Source organism: Carassius gibelio, chromosome B24, assembly GCF_023724105.1.
Source record: "Carassius gibelio isolate Cgi1373 ecotype wild population from Czech Republic chromosome B24, carGib1.2-hapl.c, whole genome shotgun sequence".
Classification (NCBI taxonomy): Eukaryota; Metazoa; Chordata; class Actinopteri; order Cypriniformes; family Cyprinidae; genus Carassius; species Carassius gibelio.
In genome coordinates, this window is record NC_068419.1 from 1,715,381 (window position 1) to 1,736,379 (window position 20,999).

Sequence of the window (20,999 nt, forward strand, 5' to 3'; positions counted from 1 at the left end):
CACTTGAGGGCACCCTTGAATCTCTTATGGAGCACGCTTCCTTAAAAGGTGTCCATGTAGGGCAGGGTGGGGCAAGTTGTCACATTTTTGAACATCAATTTATGCATACGTTTGTAATACTGGAAATTTCCACTGTTATCGCCAAAGAAAAAGTTTAACACTGTATCATTTTGTGACACTTTATACAAAGTTTCTGTCAGATAAAATTAACACATTAACTAATGATGAAAAACAATTTATTAATTTAGGTTAATGGTAATGCCAGACGTAAATAATTTTTCATTGTTACTGTGTCCAGCTTCGTAATATACCAATTTAAATTTATAAAAACGAATAAATTGTTTAATATATATATATTTTAAAGTATAAAATATAGGAATTGATAGGTAGAAATTGATAGCCTGAATGCACTGTAAGTCGCTTTGGATAAAAGCGTCTACTAAATGCATTTAATTTAATTTAATATATAAAATATTTAATACATTTTACATGTATTAATGCTCTACAAGTATTGCTCATTGTCAGTTCATGTAACTAATGCACGTAAAAATACAAGAAATAAATAAGATGAACCACTACCATATATCATGCAGCTGACTTCTGATCATGTCAGTGTCTATTATTTTCACTTATTGACACAACATATATCTAGCTATACAAGAATAAGTTTCTACATTTTAATTTAGGAAATTTGGGAGACACGGTCTACAAATACTTTTATCCTAATTTCTGCTTACACATGTATAACATTTGCATAACCCAAACTTTATAGCTACTGAAACATAATGTGTCAACTTGCCCCACTCCCCCCTAATTACTTAAAAAAAACGAACTCTCAGTTACTAACCGAATGAAAGTAACCACAAGTTTCACAGATTAATGTCATATTTCACCCCAAAATCAAAGTAAAGACCGAACATATTTTGCCACGCAAACTTAATCAATGGATACATTTTTTTGGATGATGTTTTAATTGTAATGTCATTTGGAAAACGTAAATTAAATTCGGTACAAATATAAAGATTTCAGTTTTCAATGGTATGTCACAAATGTACTTTAAATAGTAGATATACGTTTTCACACATAACAGCAATGAGAATGAGATTAAGAACTGTGGGTGAAATTGAATATTGTACAGGTCCTAAAGTTAGGCTTTGATTTCTTTACGCAAATCCGTTCTTTTTTCTGTATAGTAAAACCCAGATTTTGTATTTTTTTTTTTTGGTTTCTTGACATTAACCCTTGAACAATCATAACCAGTGACAACTGGAATGAAAGTCTTTTTTGTTTCCTTTTTTTTTATTAGTTTGTCTATTATGAGATCACATTTTATGATTGGGTGTTGGTTTAGTTTCTTAAAAAGTTTAATTAGGTATTCATGAAATATGATTTTATATGACATGATATTACTTTTTAAAACATGTACTGTCAATTTAAACACTGAGCAACTCAAATAAAATAAAAAAGCATTACCTTTGTCTGTGCTTCAGAAGTGTGTTCAGTCGTCTTCTGCAGCGAGCACAATGTGTGTGTGGCAAAAACACCAGATGCAACAGGTCAAAATCATGACAATTTGCATAATGGTAGCAAATGTACTTGTAGATAGATAGATAGATAGATAGATAAATAGATAGATAGATAGATAGATAGATATAGATTTGCATCATGCAATTAGTAATACCTGTATCGTCTGCTTCCATCATACAGCTGACCTGAGCAAGGGATAACGAAGAAATGACAAGCAACCCAAAGAATCATGGGACGTCCAGTTGGCCACTTGTCAAAGTAAATCAAACAAACAGACCACCCCCAGTCTACATTAATAGCATGCTCAATGGTCATGATGCACAAAGGGTCAAGTCATTGACCTTATGGTGAGCCGAGACGTCAAAGGGGCCTAAACAGCTGAGAATGAACCTCCTCCGTCTCAGGGAAGCGTGTGGATAGGAATGTTCCACCTCGTCATAGCAAGAGACGGAGCTGGCAGCTGAAAGAAAAGAGACAGGATGTTCAGGTTCTCTGGATCTCTTATTAATCCAGAGTGAAGGCCTTAATGAGGCACTCACGCTAACCACTTACACTTGCCATAGTTGATGGAACCATGAATTCTGTGCGCTTTCACAAATCCTGAAGGAGAATGTCCAATGTGTGACCAACCAGTTATTAGATTTAGGGGGCAATTACTTTTTCACGTAGTGCCAGGCAGGTTTGAACAGCTTTTTTCCCTTAATAAATGAAATCATTTTTTCAAAAATGCATTTTGTATTTACTCGGGTTATCTTTGTGTAATTTTACTTTTTTGATGATGATCTGAATCATTCAAGTGTGAAAAATATGCAAAAAAAAAACAAAAAAAAAACATCTTTCAGGGCTACTTCATTAACAAAATTAGTGATTATCAAATCATAAAGGCTGTGATTTAATTAAATTATGCACTTGTGTTTGTATCAGTACTGTCTTAACTCAGTAACTCTTATTGTCAGTAACTCTTTATTTTACAAAAGTAAAATTTTAAACAATATTACAATTTTAATATTGCAGTAAAATTAGTGTTATATAATATTATATTTCATTTTTATTTAATAATATTTATCTATTAATAATAAGTATATTTTGTGTGTGTGTGTTTAAATTGCAGTTCAAATCACAAGGACATTTAATTAAATTTTTAATCAACTTTTTTTAAAATCTAAATTGTGATCATTTTAAAATGCAAAAACTCTTAAAACTCTTCCATCCCTAGTGAGTTTGCGAGACACAATTAGGAAACTTTGAGGATACTAAAATAAAAAATGTGTGCACAATGCTGTGACCTTTAAATCCTAGAGTGTCAATTCAATCCGGCGAACACCATACTAGGGTGCTATGAATGCGATATTCTAGGACCCTGAACAAATGTCTAAAATAACAGAAGTGAATACAATTCGTAAGTATGCATGTTCTAACAACAATACTTTGGTACTGATGTTGTTAAAAGGATCACTTGTTGATCCTAATCCTCATGTTAAAGGATCCCAAGGTTCCAAATAAAAAAATGCACCACTTACAACAATTCACACCACAGCATTTGCAGCACAAAGAGCAGCTGCTGGAGCCTCTCACACTACAGAGGCCCACATCTACAGCTGTCTGAGACCCCTGAAAAATGCAGTACGGTTATCTTTGTCCTCAAGGATAGAGAAAAAAAACAATGGGACGTCAACAAGAAGTGCAAGAGGTTGAGGTCTAGCGGTACAAGCCATGACAATTGAGCCGTTAGTTCAAACAGCACAAAAGGCCAGCTGTTGGCTGTCTATTGCATCCATCTATAGATAGACTTCAATTTTTTGTCACCTTTTCTTTTAGACCTTCTCTTTACTTAGCTAATATGACTGTCTCAAGCAATGACATTGGAACGTCTACACTGTGTGCAAAAGTTAAACCTGATATCTCACAAAAAGTGTGCAGATGTTACTTTGACAAAAGGGTGATTATGATTAGCCTTGGGCTGACAGTGGTACTTTAGATAAGCGGAACTGATTAGCATCTTATATAAGAGAATAACTTCCCTAAGTAGTCGGCTCTTGAACAAACTTTAAAAATCTCTGCCAGTGCATTGAGCTTTAATATTAATTGGATGCATCGTGTTACCACTTTGCAAAAAACAGAAAAAAAAGACAGTAAAAATTGTTGTAGCATACTATGAAAGATTCACATTTCTCAGATGTCAAGAGGTGTCCTGCTCTACGAGGAAGGGATCTGAAATAGACTACTGTTCTTGTTAACATGAGACAACGTCGTAAAAGGAGGTCCTAATTAGGATGGTGTTCATGATTCTTTAAAGCAACAATGTGTTCTTTTGTCCTTCCTCCTTAAAGCCTATTGTTAAAATCACACTATATATGTCAACCGCCGGTGAACATCCTATGCCATCCAATCATTTTAAGGGTGGGGCATCCACAACGTATCACCATTTTTGGGATCACTGATTTCCTTTAAAAAGGTAGCATCAACTCTTGAGGGACACAACACTCAGGACAACCAAAGGTGAGAGCCTCCAAGCAGAAAGACCAAGAAAGATCTCCTGGACCTCACAATCACTGACACAAAAAGATACAACCGTTTTAATTTTGGGGTAATGATAAGAATCACATCATTGTTTCTGAAACAATAATGAGTCTTTTGTTTCATCCTTAGTACACCAGCTCTGCAGTTATAGTGTACAGAGTTTGACAAACAAGGTGAGACGTTTAGCATCGCCTTAAAAATGTATATATGGTACTGAAATGCATTTGTTTATCATTTCATGCTGTTATTGCTTAATCAAAGAAGGACGTTATATTTATAAGGCTGTTTGCTTCTAGGTTTCAGAATGTCTGACGCCGTCATGGCAGAGTTTGGGTCTGCCGCTTCCTTCCTGCGTAAGTCAGAGAAGGAGCGTCTGGAGGCCCAAACTCGTCCGTTCGACATGAAGAAGGAATGCTTTGTGCCTGATCCTGAGGTTGAGTACGTCAAAGCCTCCATCACCAGTAGAGACGGTGACAAGGTCACTGTTGAAACTGAATTTGGAAAGGTAAGGATGCTTTGTTTATCAGGATCTCACAATAATTAGATTTGCTAAGGCTGGCACCACTCAAAACTTCCTCAGAAATAGAGTAGCTGTGAGGACACTTTAATAATCAAATCGAAAGACTTGTTATAATTTCTATTTCAACAGACTCTGACTTTCAAGGAGGTGGATGTTCATCCTCAGAACCCGCCAAAGTTTGATAAAATTGAGGACATGGCGATGTTCACCTTCCTGCACGAGCCAGCCGTGCTGTTTAACCTCAAAGAGCGTTACGCAGCCTGGATGATCTACGTGAGTGATGAATGAGACGGTCTAAATTAATCTACTGCAGTTATTTGCTTGTATAATGTACTGAACTGATTCATCTGCCTCATTACAGACCTATTCAGGGCTGTTCTGTGTCACGGTGAACCCCTACAAGTGGCTTCCAGTGTACGATGCCTCTGTGGTCAAAGCCTACAGAGGAAAGAAGAGGACTGAAGCTCCTCCTCACATCTTCTCCATCTCTGACAACGCCTACCAATACATGCTGTCAGGTAAGAAATGCATTTCACATTTATTCAACTATCAAATTTCTACTGTAAAATATGCATAAAATGTGAATTTCATCCAACAGACAGAGAGAACCAGTCTGTCCTGATCACGTAAGTCATTTCAGCCTCACTCTTTTGTGAGATTAAATGTGTTTAAATGATAAAAACGTCTGCCGTTTTAATCCACAGTGGAGAATCCGGTGCTGGAAAGACTGTGAACACCAAAAGAGTCATCCAGTACTTTGCCAGCATTGCTGCTGTATCTGGGAAAAAAGATGCAGCTTCTGAGAAGAAGGTCAACATAGTCACGAAACTACTTGTACTAAAATAAAACCATATTGTGTTCATTTGAAGATTTTACAAATGAAATGGTTTGTTTTCTAGGGTACTCTGGAGGATCAAATCATCCAAGCTAACCCTGCCCTGGAGGCCTTTGGCAATGCCAAGACCATCAGAAATGACAACTCCTCCCGATTCGTAAGTCCTTCTTCATAGTGGAGAAAGCATTGGTGTATAATGCATATAATTAGTATAAAAAAACATGATGTGCTCACTAATGATTTATTTTCTAACTGAACAGGGTAAATTCATCCGAATTCACTTTGGTGTAAGTGGAAAATTGGCTTCTGCAGATGTTGAAACTTGTGAGTATGCTTTATATTATCACGGTTGAGATCGGAAGCTATAGTACATACAAATATATTTGACGCAGCAATCATTTTGTGAATTTAAGATCTGCTGGAGAAGTCTCGTGTCACTTATCAGCTCAAGGCTGAGAGAGACTACCACATCTTCTACCAGATCCTGTCTCAGAAGAAACCAGAACTGCTAGGTAATATTTTCCTGTCACATCTATTGCATTACTGTTTCTAATTAGAAGAGTATTTTCTGATCTATGTTCCCATTTCTTCTTAGAGATGCTGCTCATCACCAACAACCCTTACGACTACGCCTACATCTCCCAAGGAGAGACACAAGTGACATCCATTGATGATGCCGAAGAGCTGATAGCCACTGACGTTAGTAACATATCTCTATATCAGAAAAAAATATATAAATAAATTAGAACTGTTGTGAAGTGCCACAAAAATTATAATAAATGTAGACATATTTTTGTTATTTCATGATTCTTTCGAATGGCAGGAAGCGTTTGATGTGTTGGGCTTCACTGCGGATGAAAAGGCAGGCATCTACAAGCTGACTGGTGCGGTCATGCACTACGGCAACATGAAGTTCAAGCAGAAGCAGCGAGAGGAACAGGCAGAGGCTGATGGGACTGAGGGTCAGTGCTGTTATACAGTCATTACCACACTGACACTGGTGACTTTTTGAAAAATTTCTAAATTAAAAAAAAAAAAAATCTTTACCAGATGCTGACAAAGTCGCATATCTGATGGGTCTGAACTCTGCTGATCTCATCAAGGGTTTGTGCCACCCAAGAGTCAAAGTAGGAAATGAGTGGGTCACCAAGGGACAGAGTGTCCAACAGGTTGAGAGACTTTACTTGTATATAATGTAAAATGTATAGCTTCGAATTCACGTTACAACAAAAAAGCAATATTTTATTTTGCTTCTTCCACTCCTTTCAGGTGTACTACTCTATTGGTGCTCTGGCAAAGTCAGTGTACGAGAAGATGTTCCTCTGGATGGTTGTGAGAATCAACCAATCCCTGGACACCAAACAGCCTCGTCAGTACTTCATTGGTGTGCTGGACATTGCTGGATTTGAGATCTTTGATGTAAGATTACATCTACTGATTACTGTTATTCAATAGCTTCAGTTTTTTGTTACTTTGCCATTGGGAGTATATCTGAATATTAACATATCCCACCTGCAGTTCAACACCTTTGAGCAGCTGTGCATCAACTTCACTAATGAGAAGCTGCAGCAGTTCTTCAACCACCACATGTTTGTGCTGGAGCAAGAGGAATACAAGAAGGAGGGCATTGAGTGGGAGTTCATTGACTTTGGCATGGACTTAGCGGCTTGTATTGAGTTAATTGAGAAGGTGGGGTTATGTGCAGAAATATTAATTACAATTAAAACATTTGTTTTGTGTGTTCTTGCTTTTTCATATTATTTACACTATATATTTTCCATTATATTTTGTTCTCTGTAGCCTATGGGTATCATGTCCATCCTTGAAGAGGAGTGCATGTTCCCTAAAGCCAGTGATGCAACATTCAAAGCTAAGCTTTATGACAACCATTTGGGGAAGAATCCTACTTTCCAGAAGCCCAGGATTGTCAAGGGTAAACCAGAGGCGCATTTCTCCCTGGTTCACTACGCTGGCACTGTGGACTACAACATTTCAAACTGGCTGGTGAAGAACAAGGACCCTCTCAATGAGACTGTGGTTGGACTCTTCCAAAAGTCTACTGTGAAGCTGCTGTCGTTCCTGTTTGCTGGATATTCTGGGGCAGACTCATGTGTGTACTGACCTTCAGTAAAGTGTATTCAGTTTACTTTTTTTCCTGGGTTTGAACTGTAATGTGACAGGCCAAAACACTTTTATTTTACATGTACAGCCCAAGATGCCAAGGGAGGTAAAGGAGGTGGCAAAAAGAAGGGTTCGTCTTTCCAGACTGTGTCGGCCCTTCATAGGGTATGGATTATTCAAACAAATGATCAAAACAAAAAATTCAAAATTGCATACCTTACAATGTTATGGTGTGTTTTTCAATCACAGGAGAACCTGAACAAGCTGATGACCAACTTGAGGTCAACTCACCCTCACTTTGTGCGTTGCCTGATCCCCAATGAGACTAAGACTCCTGGGGCGATGGAGAATCCTCTGGTCATGCACCAGCTGCGCTGTAACGGTGTGCTGGAGGGCATCAGAATCTGCAGAAAGGGCTTCCCCAACAGGATCCTGTATGGAGATTTCAAGCAGAGGTGAACAACCTGAAAGAGACACTAAAAAAAAGACTGAAATAAAAAATGTTAATGCACAGTGAAAAACTTTTGTACCTCTTGTTAGATACCGTATTCTGAATCCATCTGCTATCCCCGAGGGTCAGTTCATTGACAACAAGAAAGCTGCTGAGAAACTGCTGGGCTCACTGGACCTTGACCACAGCCAGTACAAGCTAGGACATACTAAGGTATAAAATATTCGAACAAAATGTATCTTTAAACAGTCAATTCACATTATCATAATGAAGAACATAAAAGACAACAACAACAAAAAACCCACTGCAAATAAATATAGACATATATTTTGTAAAGGTGTTCTTCAAAGCTGGTCTCCTGGGTACTCTTGAAGAGTTAAGAGATGACCGTCTTGCTCTCATCATTACTGGGATTCAAGCAAGAGCTCGCGGTATTCTCTCAAGAATTGAGTTCCAGAAAATTGTTGAGCGCAGGTTAGTATAATTGTAATGTCTCCTTATTATATTGAAGAGGATATCCATCACTTCTGTCTATGTTAATATACACTGAATTACTTTGCAGAGATTCTTTGTTGGTGATCCAGTGGAATGTACGTGCCTTCATGGGTGTCAAGAATTGGCCCTGGATGAAGCTCTACTTCAAGATTAAGCCTCTGCTGAAATCTGCCGAGACTGAGAAAGAAATGGCCAACATGAAGGAAGAATTCACCAAGTTGAAGGAGGCTTATGCAAAATCTGAAGCCCGCAAAAAAGAACTTGAGGAAAAGATGGTTTCTCTTCTCCAAGAGAAGAATGACCTTCAACTTGCAATGCAGTCTGTAAGTCAACATGAAACAACAGCGTCTTTTCTCTTTTCACAAATCCAAAAAAAACAAAGATAACCAAAAACACTAAATATTTTCTTTTTTTCACTGATAGGAGCAAGATAATCTTTGCGATGCTGAGGAGAGATGTGAGGGCCTGATCAAGAGCAAGATCCAGCTTGAAGCCAAAGTCAAAGAGCTGACCGAGAGACTGGAAGATGAAGAAGAAATGAATGCTGAGTTGGTTGCAAAGAAACGAAAGCTGGAGGATGAATGTTCTGAGCTCAAGAAGGACATTGATGATCTTGAACTCACTCTGGCCAAAGTGGAGAAAGAGAAACATGCAACTGAGAACAAGGTTAGCGGTTATGCCTTTTATGGATTTTTCAGCTTTACAGGTTTTTGAGTGTTTACTGATCTACTGCTCTTTTACTTAGGTTAAAAATCTCACTGAGGAAATGTCAGCACTTGATGAAATCATTGCTAAGCTGACCAAGGAGAAGAAAGCTCTGCAGGAGGCCCATCAGCAAACGCTGGATGATCTCCAGAGTGAGGAAGACAAAGTCAACACACTCACCAAAGCCAAAGCCAAGCTGGAGCAACAAGTGGACGATGTGAGTACAACAAAACCCCACTCTAAATACTTTAGGTTTGATATTTGTCATGTTTTACAAGACAATGTAAATTAATGATATTTTATATAATAAGCTTGAGGGATCCTTGGAGCAAGAAAAGAAGCTGCGCATGGATCTTGAGAGAGTAAAGAGAAAGCTGGAGGGCGATTTAAAATTGACCCAGGAGAGCATTATGGACTTGGAAAATGATAAACAGCAACTGGACGAGAAGCTGAAGAAGTAAGAACATGTCAAATAATTCAAATACATTTGTTGGGGGAAAAGATAGAATTAAATAACTCAAACTTTTCTTTTTTGAATCCCCACATTAAAGGAAGGACTTTGAAATGGCCCAACTCAACAGCAAAATTGAGGATGAACAGGCTCTTGGTGCCCAGCTCCAGAAGAAACTGAAGGAGCTGCAGGTTTGTTTAAATCATTTAAAAAGAACTGAAATGTATTGTGATACTTATTAATACTAATATTTTCAATTTCTAGGCTCGTATTGAAGAGCTTGAGGAGGAGCTGGAGGCTGAGAGAGCCGCTCGAGCCAAAGTTGAGAAACAGAGAGCTGATCTGTCCAGAGAACTGGAGGAGATCAGTGAGAGGCTGGAGGAGGCTGGTGGAGCCACTGCTGCCCAGATTGAGATGAACAAGAAACGTGAAGCTGAGTTCCAGAAGCTGCGTAGAGATCTTGAAGAGTCCACTCTACAACATGAAGCCACCGCTGCTACACTGAGGAAGAAACATGCCGACAGTGTGGCTGATCTGGGAGAACAGATTGACAACCTTCAGAGAGTGAAGCAGAAGCTGGAGAAAGAGAAGAGTGAACTGAAGTTAGAGCTTGATGATGTGGTCTCCAACATGGAGCAGACTGTCAAGTCAAAGGTTAGTGGCAACAAATAAGACGCATTACATGAGACTGAAACATAAAATCGATATCACTCACTTTTTAAATATATTTTATCAGAGCAACTTGGAGAAAATGTGCAGAACTCTGGAAGACCAGATGAGTGAGTACAGAACCAAAGCTGAGGAAGGCCAGCGTACTATCAATGATTTCACCATGCAAAAAGCCAAGCTGCAAACTGAGAATGGTAAGATTACAAAATATAGCAATTTTAATTTAAAAATAAATAAAACAATAAAATTAGTCATAACTACAAAAAACATTTTTTTTTGCCATTTCAGGTGAACTGTCTAGACAGGTAGAGGAGAAAGACTCTCTGGTGTCTCAGCTGACTAGAGGCAAGCAGTCCTACACTCAGCAGATTGAAGACCTCAAGAGACAACTAGAGGAGGAAGTCAAGGTTTGTTTTGTCCATTAAGTTTTTCCAGAAGTTGAAACCTTTTTGTTTCAATCTAGGACACCAGAAACCACATCAAGCAACTGACCATTTTTTCTTTCAGGCTAAGAATGCCCTGGCCCATGCAGTTCAATCTGCTCGTCATGACTCTGATCTGCTGAGGGAGCAGTTTGAGGAGGAGCAGGAAGCTAAAGCTGAGCTGCAGCGGAGTCTGTCCAAGGCAAACTCTGAGGTGGCTCAGTGGAGAACCAAGTATGAAACTGATGCCATCCAGAGGACTGAGGAGCTGGAGGATGCCAAGTAAGAAATAGGAAACAACTACAAACCTAAATTACTAAAATTACTGTAAAGTAATGATTCCCTCGACTATTTTTAGGAAGAAGCTGGCTCAGCGTCTGCAAGATGCAGAAGAAGCTGTGGAAGCCGTCAATGCCAAATGCTCCTCACTGGAGAAGACCAAACACAGGCTGCAGAATGAGATTGAAGATCTCATGGTGGATGTGGAGAGATCCAATGCTGCTGCCGCTGCTCTGGACAAGAAGCAAAGAAACTTTGACAAGGTAATACAACAAATTAATGTGAATAATTATTATTACTTCTGACTTGCTTTGATAATTTTATTAGAAATTAAATAAACACTTTAATATATGCCTAACAGGTCCTGGCTGAGTGGAAGCAAAAGTATGAGGAGTCTCAGAGTGAACTAGAAAGTGTCCAGAAAGAGTCTAGATCTCTGAGCACTGAACTCTTCAAACTGAAGAACTCCTATGAAGAGGTTCTGGATCAACTTGAGACCATGAAGAGAGAGAACAAGAACCTCCAAGGTAACTAAATCTTGGTTACCTGCAGAATCAACAGATGTTAATCAATCTTGCTTAACACTTATTTGTTTCTGCCATAACAGAGGAAATCTCTGACCTCACTGAGCAACTTGGGGAGTCAGGAAAAAGCATCCATGAGTTGGAGAAAATTAGAAAGCAGCTGGAGCAGGAAAAAGCAGAGATCCAGACAGCCTTGGAGGAGGCTGAGGTAACACTAAATTATCAGTTCTTTTTTCTCACATAATGCTGATTTTGGACAAATTACTTAAAAACGGTTTCACATTGAAAGGGCTCACTTGAACATGAAGAAGGCAAGATACTTAGAGCTCAACTGGAGTTCAATCAAGTAAAGGCTGATATTGAACGCAAACTGACGGAGAAAGATGAAGAGATGGAGCAAGCCAAGAGGAACCAGCAGAGAATGGTTGATACTCTGCAGAGCTCACTGGAATCAGAGACTCGCAGCAGGAATGAAGCTCTCAGACTGAAGAAGAAGATGGAGGGAGACCTCAATGAGATGGAGATTCAGCTCAGCCAGGCTAACAGACAGGCATCAGAAGCCCAGAAGCAACTCAAGGGTCTTCATGGACATCTCAAGGTATGATGAATCTTCAACTCAGATTTTAAGACTCTCCAGTGAAATCCAACGTCGTTCTCCAGCTTATTCATTTGTAAAACTTCTGCTTCACAGGATGCCCAAATGCAGCTGGATGACGCTCTGCGTGGTAATGATGATCTCAAAGAGAACATCGCCATCGTGGAGAGACGAAACAATCTGCTGCAGGCTGAACTGGATGAGCTGAGATCTCTGGTGGAACAGACTGAGAGAGGAAGGAAACTGGCTGAGCAGGAACTGCTGGACGTCAGTGAGAGAGTCCAGCTCCTGCATTCTCAGGTATGACACATCTGTACTAGATACACACCAGTAAACCCTCACAATATCATCTAGAGACTATATGAATGTCAATTTTGTCTATGTGTAGAACACCAGCCTGCTGAATCAGAAGAAGAAGCTGGAGGGAGATAATACTCAGCTTCAGACTGAGGTTGAGGAGGCAGTGCAGGAGTGCAGGAACGCTGAGGAAAAAGCCAAGAAGGCCATCACTGATGCTGCCATGATGGCAGAAGAGCTGAAGAAGGAGCAGGACACCAGCGCTCATCTGGAGCGCATGAAGAAGAACATGGAGCAGACCATCAAGGACCTGCAGCACCGTCTGGATGAAGCTGAGCAGATCGCCATGAAGGGAGGCAAGAAGCAGGTCCAGAAACTGGAAGCCAGGGTAAGCTGCTGATGTTTATATAAACATATTTATTTTCTTGTAATTTAAATACTTATTTGATTTGATTAGCTAACCATCTTGCACATCTCTTAGGTGAGAGAGCTGGAAAATGAGGTGGAGCTGGAACAGAGAAAGGCGAGCGAGTCTGTGAAAGGAGTCCGTAAATATGAGAGACGCATCAAGGAGCTCACCTACCAGGTCACTTTCTTTGTCATACAAATAAATGCTTTTTTATTCATACCATATAGATGACGATGAAGTCACATTATCTGTTTACAGACTGAGGAAGACCGTAAGAATCTGGCACGTCTTCAGGATCTGGTGGACAAACTCCAGCTGAAGGTCAAGTCCTACAAGAGAGCTGCTGAGGAGGCGGTAAGTAAACAATTTCGCTCGGATATTGAAGTATTGTTGTCTCTGTATTATTCTTAACCATATGCATGTGTATTGGTGTTTTTCAGGAGGAACAGGCGAATGCTAACCTGGGCAAGTTCCGTAAGATTCAGCATGAGCTGGATGAAGCGGAGGAGAGGGCAGATATTGCCGAATCTCAGGTCAACAAGATGAGAGCCAAGAGCCGCGATTCAGGACCCAAGGTAATTTTTTCTGTCCAGTTAAAATATATGATATAGGACACTACTATGATACTTACATTCTCTTTGCTCTTTTATTACAGAAAGGACATGATGAAGAGTAATGCTCCACTATAAAACTTATTTTTGCTGTGAAACCACATGCATGTATTGGTTCTGTTAAAGCAATAAAAACTGCAATTCTGAATTCTTGTGTCTGTGGCTTTTTCTGTTTTATCATTAAGTCTCACCATGTATCTAAAGTGCAAAAGTGGGCATTAAATGTACAAAGAAAAAAACAAACAAAAACACACATGATGTAATTCTAATAAGTCTGTGGGTAAACAATTTTTTCCCCCGGTTTTGGAAGTGCCTTTCCTGTTCTAAAGAAGGGGGGTGCCAATACCTTTGTCCATATTGTGTGTGTACAAGTCATTGGTGTTTGGTGATGAGTTTTATGAGTCATTAATTACTCACCCTCATGTTCCAAACCCACAAGACCTCCGTTCATCTTCGGAATGCAAATTAAGATATTTTTGATGCATTCTGAACCTCTCATTGACAGCAATAGTTAACTTGATCAACGTCCAGAAACGCAGCAAGAAAATCCAAAAATAATCATCTCAGAATGCATCAAAAATAGACATGACGGTGAGTAAGTAATGACAGAATTTTCATTTTTGGGTGAACTATCCCTTAAAGTCACACCAGAGGTGTTCAGCAGAGATTAGAACATGGTTTACTGCAGAACAGTAAAGTTCTTTCATTCTGACTGAATCAATAATTTATTTCTTTAACTTTACTTATACACAGTCCAAATTATTGGAAGAAGACATTTCCCTAGAATACAGTATATGCTAAAACATTAAGATCTGTACTCATAAAAATGACTATAGAAGTCAAACCTGTTTATTAGGGGGTCCCAATACTTTTGTCCATATGTCCAATGCAGGCACTACTGGGTTTCATATATTTTAAGTATAGCATATTTTGCTATGCAAACAGTTTTTCAATAACTGATTACAATACAATACATTACCTGGCTGATGGTACACAAAATTAGAACAAATTCATTAAATACCGTTTTCTACTCCGCAGCTTGATTCAAGATATCCATCTAACGTTAACTGATGTTGCCACTATTTATTATAATAATAGCAACTTAAAGGTTTAATTACAAGATATGAACAGACATAAAAATGACAGTCAGAATCGAACAGACTCATTAAAAAGAATCGGTTCATAATGTTGTTGTTTTTCCCACAACAAATAGTACGTCATGGAGGAAAAACTTGGCGCTCTTTTTCATCTGCCTTAACATCATATAAGGTTAAATGAACAACTTTTTTTTTAAACTTAATGACTAGTTAAAATACTAATCGTTCAATATTTGAGTTTATATGACTTTTAAGCATTTGCTCAAATGACAATAACCGATCAATAACGACATTTGGTTCAATACAGATTGAATACACAATATATTTATGCTGTATCAGATTTAACGTTTCATATAACGTTAAGTTCAGTCGATTTCTCTCGGTCTTTGTGGCTTTAAAATCACTTGTGAGTTTGTCACCTCATAAAAAATACTATTAGCATCAAATAACATGAAATTAAGCACTTAAATAATAATTTAATCAACTGAATTTAAAACAGGAAAAGCAATACCTACGTAACGTTACCGTTGCCTCATCTGGCAATTGTGTCTGCTGTATTTTTCTGAAAAACAAATTCGTTAAACTTAAAAAACAAAATCGAAAAATAATGTATGGTTGAACTGGATTTTAACAAACTTTGCACCTTGCATGTTACATCGTCGAAATTAGTCTTTAGAAAGTCTGAGGAGATGGGAGACAATTCTTTGACGTTGAGAAAGTTCCCGCCTCGGGGTAGACTACAGTCTCTCGCGCAGACGGCGGGACAGTTCTGACGTCACGTGATCTCGTGCTGGAAAATTACTAGATAATATTTATGCAACAAAAAGACGTGTACCGAGGTACGGTAGTGAAATAAATCTAAAATAATGAATAAATAAATAAATAAAAAGGATGGATGAGATGTAGGATTTAACTGTCAGATAGGAAAATCTGCAAAATATAAACAATAATTGCAAAACTGCAAAAAATATGTAACACTACTAAAAAAAAAAAAAAAAGAAAAAAGGATAGGAGCTATATTACAAAATCTGAAATTAACCAGAATAAAAATCCTTACCTTTTCACCCCAAACCAAAAAAATAAACAATAAATAATGCCTTAAGTCAATAAATAATAAAATAAAAAATGAATATCCTATCTTTAAAATACACGTCAAGTCCAGTTTTTAAGATTTTTCTGAGAATATTGGAACATGATCTTTACTTAATATTCTAATGGTTTTTGGCATAAAATAAAAATGGATCATTTTGACCCATACAATGTATTGTTGTCGACTGCTATAAATCCACCAGCCGACTGCTTTTGTGCTGCATGGACACATATTTAATGTTTTGCGCATACATTGTAATTGATCATGTTTCTGCACAGATTTGAGTAATAATTAAATGTTAATAACATAAATATACTATATGTACAGTATTTAATCCCATTTATTAACCCAATGTCTTTGGTGCTGACCTTCAATGATCCAGTTCAACCATACTAATAAGCAAAAATGACTCTAGATAAACATTTTTGCTTCTTTTTTTTATTCCAGAAGTGTGTTGAACTGTCTTTCGTGTTCTATTAAACAGATGTGAATTTACTTTCTCTTTTCGTTTACCAAAATACATAACTTTTTTTATATTAAAAACAAACAAGCAAGCCCTGCCCAGATTGAAAAAGTAGCGTAACACATTACTATCAATAAAACGTAATTAGTTACTTTTTAAGGGAGTAACGCAACATTGTAATGCATTACTTTTAAAAGTAACTTTCCCAAAAATGCATGTCTGTGATTTAAAAATGATGCCACCGGAAATGCTTTAGGATCAGATATGCACAGTATCATCGCAACACGTTTGACATTGTTTACTTCCTTGAAATGGTGTGTAAAATATTTAGCAATATATATAAAAAAAAATTTAAACAAAAGCGTCTTTTCCTTTCTTTTTTGTGAAGCATATGATCCTGGAGAGAAAAAAACATTTGCCTTAATATGTAAACAAAACCAACAGATATCAAACCAAACCAACAGAATGTTTTAAACTTTATTTTATTTAATGTTTAATAATCACATCATAGTTAACAATTAACCACAATAAACACCTCATTCAAATCAAAACAAATAAAATAATGAAATTCAATTTTCATGAAAAAAAAAACCCAAAAGATAAAACCAAACCGACAAAAACCTTGCAAATGAAGAGTCTGGCAAAAAGCCTGAATGTTCTATTCATGTTCTATTCATGTCACCTTATAGAGCTTCTTACTGCATTTGAGAAACCCAATCTACTGCACATTAATGTCACGTTTCTTTATTTTCCATGTTACTTTAGGGTTGTACATCTTTATTAAGGTTCCAGGGCAACATTACTCCCAAAAAAGAAAAACTAAACAAAATCATAAGCATAATAATATTAATAATAACAATAATTGGACCTCTCCTCTCCATGCTTCAACAGGATGCCCTGGTCCTTTATAGCACAATAAAATCTGTGCAATTGAAACACATTCAATGCAATCCCCCCATTTTAGTATGACAGTGTTATACAGAGTATCTTTTTCTTGTAAGACTAAGATTCATAGAAACATAAAGGGTTATTTGAAGACGTTTAGAGGACATGGGCTAGATATCAATCCCCATCTGGACGTGACCCACCTGGCATCATCTGGACATATAAGTGCTACCAAGCTCGCCACAATATTAAACACACGGCGGCCGAAAACATGTGCTTTAATGTAGTTCAAATACATTTGTTCTCTGCCTTTTCCATTGAATAAAAATGCAGTGCCAAAATGACAATTATAATATTAATAATAGCCGTTAAAGGTGCATAATATCAGCCCTCAGCTTCTTTGATCAATGCAGATCTCTTTGTTATGCCAATATTAAATGCATTCGCAGAGACAGTAGTAAATCCATTGGGAAATAACTGTAAATACATGTAAAGAGGCTATATATGATTGTTTCTCAGTTCATTCAGAGACAGGGAACCGATTCAAATGTGACCGTTTCATAACAAACATTAATACCATAAACAAACAACAACAACAAAGAAAACTTCAGATTTTAGCTTAGCTTAATATTTATACACTTCTCATTTCCTGAAAAAAAAAAAAAAAGACTATAAATAATAATTGTTATTGCCCCCAAAAATCATCAATTCGTAAATTCATGCAACCATTTTTTGGCATTTTCCAACAATTCATATAGGTGGATTATTAAAATAATCTTTAAAATGTGAATACACGATGAAGTTCTACTTGTATTTGTCATCTAAAACTTGATTCCTCTCCAAAACTGGATTTTCTAACAAGGACATGCATTGACAATCAATCGGGTAATATTTCGTGATCTGAATGCGTTTCGCTGTCGTTCACGATGTAGGTTTCTAAAAGTCCAAATCCGTGCTCTGTCACACTGACAAGTCTTATTGCTTTGCATGTTCTGGGATTAAAGAGGTCTGATGGGAATAAGCAATAGATGCAACCGTAATTGTCATACTCGTAAAAAGAAAAGCGCGCTAAAAAATGTCTGTCAGACCCCCGTACCGCCCACAGCTATTGCAGAAAATAACAAAAAGAGAACGGCCACGTCCTCTTACCTCATTATTACACCGAAAGGACACTAAACCAAGCAGCTACATGTCAAGCGTGTGATTCTGTGCGACCTCAAAAAGGCTATCTGAAGATAAACTACCGTATAACAGAAAATGCTACGAGAGAAATAAGCTACAGGCTCCACCGTTAAAACCTTTCCACTCACATGATCACGCTATAATACCAAGCTTTTGCTCTTAATAAAGACCTGCAGATATCTATGCAATAAGAGAAGAATGCAAACCACCACCAGACTCACTCACAATTTCACTGGTTTCTCATTAAGCAATTGTTAAAAGTACGTAAAAGGTTTCAGGCTGTGACATTCTGTCTCTGCGTCCCTCCAAAGGCTGGATGCGATCGGTGCCAGGCACAAACTCTATCCTCACTTCCATATTAAAAACATACTGTACCTACTCTACATGATGCCAAAGCATCAACCGTTCAATGCTAACAGAAACCCCTCGTGCATCAAGTCAGCATCTACTTCCTTCACCTTCAGAAAAAGAAGCACACTTAAGCGTACTTTTAAAAAGACGATTAAGGACATTTTACACTTATGCAGTGTCAATTGAATGTTATGTTTTCAGACACTTAATTGCATGTTGTATTATGATTTAAATTTCTATTAAATGCAATAAGCTAAACTTAATGTTTTTTTGACATACTTAAGTAGAAATTAATTACATCATTACGCAATTTCATATTTTTTTGTCTTTGATGGTTAAACGTATGCAAAACAAAAAAAAAATAGTTTAATGTCATGTCTATTGAAAGTTATATGTCATGCATTTAAATACATTTTTAATTACACATTTGTAATGAAGTTGCATTTGAGTAAAATAAATTAAACCTAAATATCGCAAAACACGTAACGATTAAATCAAATGTTAATAATCGAGTATTTTACATGTGCTTTAGTTTGTTAGTCAGCACATCAAAATAAGTGTACTTCTTTAAAGATTATTAAAATAATGACTTACACATTACAGCAAAGAGTGTTGTTATGAAAGCATACTTTACACTTAAGTGGGCTTTTATTTCAGCATTTATTAAATATAGATTTGAGTTACACTACAAGCGCACTTCTTTTTCCACAACGTCCGCCTCAGACCCTCTTCACGTTCACAAAGCCGTCTGGAGCTGCGTTTGACACTATGAGCGCTGTTTGCTGTGCGTTTGCGAGGAGATTTTATGTCTTATAGGCATTGTAGGAGACGTCATATTGCTTTACAATAACGAGGAAAAGGAAACATCCGCTGGTCACGAAAATAAAACGAAGAGTTAAAAGAAAGCGTTTAACAACACAGTTCAATGCTACAGTATTCACTCAAACACACCATCACGAATAGTTTTAGAGAGAGTCAGAAAGCCTATGTGCTTTAAAGTCAGCTCTACTGGGGGTCAAAGGTGAGGTGATGACAGCCCTGTATAATGAATGAATGAAGCTGCTTTCAAATCGAGCGGGAACGATTGTGCTTACGAGATGAGCGCCGACAAAATCTAGCAGCTCATGTAGGGAGACTGTCCAAGTTAAAGCTGTTAGCCATTTTAAGTGTTTATGTTACAGAAAATACTTGGTTAGGCACAAAACAAGACAAACAACTAATAAAAGATATCATGGCATGACCTTGAAAATTAAAAAACAACTGCAGAATTGCTTTTTATTTGAATTATTTTACATGCTGAATACATTTAATGTTGCATTATGTTTTTTTAAAGATGCAACTTTAAAAAATATGTTTTGTGGTAGTAAATAAAACTGTTAAAATAAAACAAAAAAAAATAATAATAATAAATTATCTTTTGCATGTTAATTATTGTTTTGAATGTAATTGTGAAACTTACTAGCAATTTCTGAGTGAAAAAAAAATTAATAAAAAATCCTAATCATAAAGCTCTCGGATTTCATCGAGAATATCTTTATCTGTGTTCTGAAGATGAACAAAGATCTTACGGGTTTGAAACGACATGAGGGTGAATAATTAATGACAGAATTTTCATTTTTGGGTGAACTAACCCTTTAATGCACATTTCTTGCTCTAAATTAAGTTGTTTTGGCACAAAAAAAAAAGCTGGATTTTGTCAGAAAGAGATTTTTCATATGACACGATCGCATGGTTAATAACTCGTAAGCACAAACTTCCCATGAGGACTTGAAGGCAGCGAGAGATGATGTCCAGATGGATCCAGAGGTGTTTGTAAGTGGTGATCAGATGGGCATGTGCAGGTTTGATGAGGAATACTAGATTCATGCTCTACCACAAATGATGTCGCAGGTGTGCTGACGGCTAGCGATGAGTAGCGTGAGTGTTACAGATTACACACCCAGACACTTTTAACTATGAGCATTTTTTGCACATCCTGATGACTGTAGTCTGTACAGCCTCGCCAACAGAGAGCACACCAATCATGTGAGTCTTAGCAATGGAAGGAGGCGGGGTTTAGAGAGCAGAGGACCAATGAGAAGACAGGAATCACGTCCGGAGTTCGGTGAGCGAGCCGACGTCGCCCCCTGGCTCCTGGGAGGATGAGAGGACCGGGACGGTGAGAGAGCGAGGGATGCCGGCGGTCGAGAGGGAGTCGTTGAGTGAGACGCTGCTGCGGAGAAGGTGACGGTCGCCCGAAACGGGCCAGGTGATGATGTCAGCGCCGTGGTCCGTGCGAGAGCGGGCGTTCTCGCGGAAATTTAGCTTGAAAGACTCAATCTACATCAGAGAGTGTTGAGAGAGAGAGAGAGAGAGAGAGAGAGAGAGACAGGACAGAGGAGGACAGGACATAAAGAAGGGGAGGAGAGGAAGCGGTCGGGGGGGAAATGAGGAGGACAGAGTGATAGCAAAAAGTCGAGTTAGATGCCTGAAAAATAAAAAGAGGTCAAGACGGTTTGGA

General features: G+C 37.8%; 2 protein-coding genes across 12 annotated transcripts in view; one reads left to right on the top strand and one right to left on the bottom strand.

Moving 5' to 3' along the window:
• The first annotated feature begins 4,009 nt into the window (after positions 1 to 4,009).
• On the top strand, positions 4,010 to 13,579 carry smyhc1 (slow myosin heavy chain 1). Its single transcript, XM_052595367.1, has 39 exons — positions 4,010 to 4,026; positions 4,177 to 4,220; positions 4,344 to 4,552; positions 4,697 to 4,840; positions 4,929 to 5,085; positions 5,166 to 5,193; positions 5,272 to 5,377; positions 5,467 to 5,559; positions 5,663 to 5,726; positions 5,816 to 5,914; positions 5,998 to 6,101; positions 6,226 to 6,364; positions 6,453 to 6,571; positions 6,672 to 6,821; positions 6,921 to 7,091; positions 7,203 to 7,512; positions 7,612 to 7,688; positions 7,773 to 7,978; positions 8,064 to 8,187; positions 8,312 to 8,448; positions 8,537 to 8,792; positions 8,893 to 9,135; positions 9,215 to 9,391; positions 9,486 to 9,631; positions 9,726 to 9,816; positions 9,890 to 10,279; positions 10,362 to 10,488; positions 10,583 to 10,701; positions 10,802 to 10,998; positions 11,075 to 11,258; positions 11,357 to 11,522; positions 11,603 to 11,727; positions 11,809 to 12,117; positions 12,211 to 12,414; positions 12,503 to 12,799; positions 12,893 to 12,997; positions 13,079 to 13,174; positions 13,261 to 13,395; positions 13,476 to 13,579. The coding sequence occupies exons 3-39, from the start codon at positions 4,352 to 4,354 to the stop codon at positions 13,494 to 13,496; spliced, it is 5,817 nt and encodes a 1,938-aa protein (XP_052451327.1). The 5' UTR covers positions 4,010 to 4,026; positions 4,177 to 4,220; positions 4,344 to 4,351; the 3' UTR covers positions 13,497 to 13,579.
• A 2,968-nt stretch (positions 13,580 to 16,547) lies between these two features.
• LOC128012938 (microtubule-associated protein 4) overlaps positions 16,548 to 20,999 on the bottom strand; it is a 56,204-nt gene continuing 51,752 nt past the window's right edge. For 8 of the 11 annotated variants that reach the window (XM_052595544.1, XM_052595536.1, XM_052595538.1 and 5 more), the window contains one exon: positions 16,548 to 20,966. In XM_052595544.1, the coding sequence (XP_052451504.1) occupies positions 20,959 to 20,966 (8 nt within the window). In that variant the 3' untranslated portion in view covers positions 16,548 to 20,958. The remainder of the gene's footprint in view (positions 20,967 to 20,999) is intronic. The other 3 variants (XM_052595537.1, XM_052595541.1, XM_052595543.1) reach the window with 1 other exon arrangement.

Bases quoted from the DNA above. Each gene is read 5' to 3' on its own strand.
- smyhc1 (XM_052595367.1), top strand. From the start codon at position 4,352: ATGTCTGACGCCGTCATGGCAGAGTTTGGGTCTGCCGCTTCCTTCCTG. The intron at 9,632-9,725 runs GTAAGAACATGT...CCCACATTAAAG, and splicing joins CTGGACGAGAAGCTGAAGAA to GAAGGACTTTGAAATGGCCC. The intron at 11,523-11,602 runs GTAACTAAATCT...CTGCCATAACAG, and splicing joins AGAGAACAAGAACCTCCAAG to AGGAAATCTCTGACCTCACT.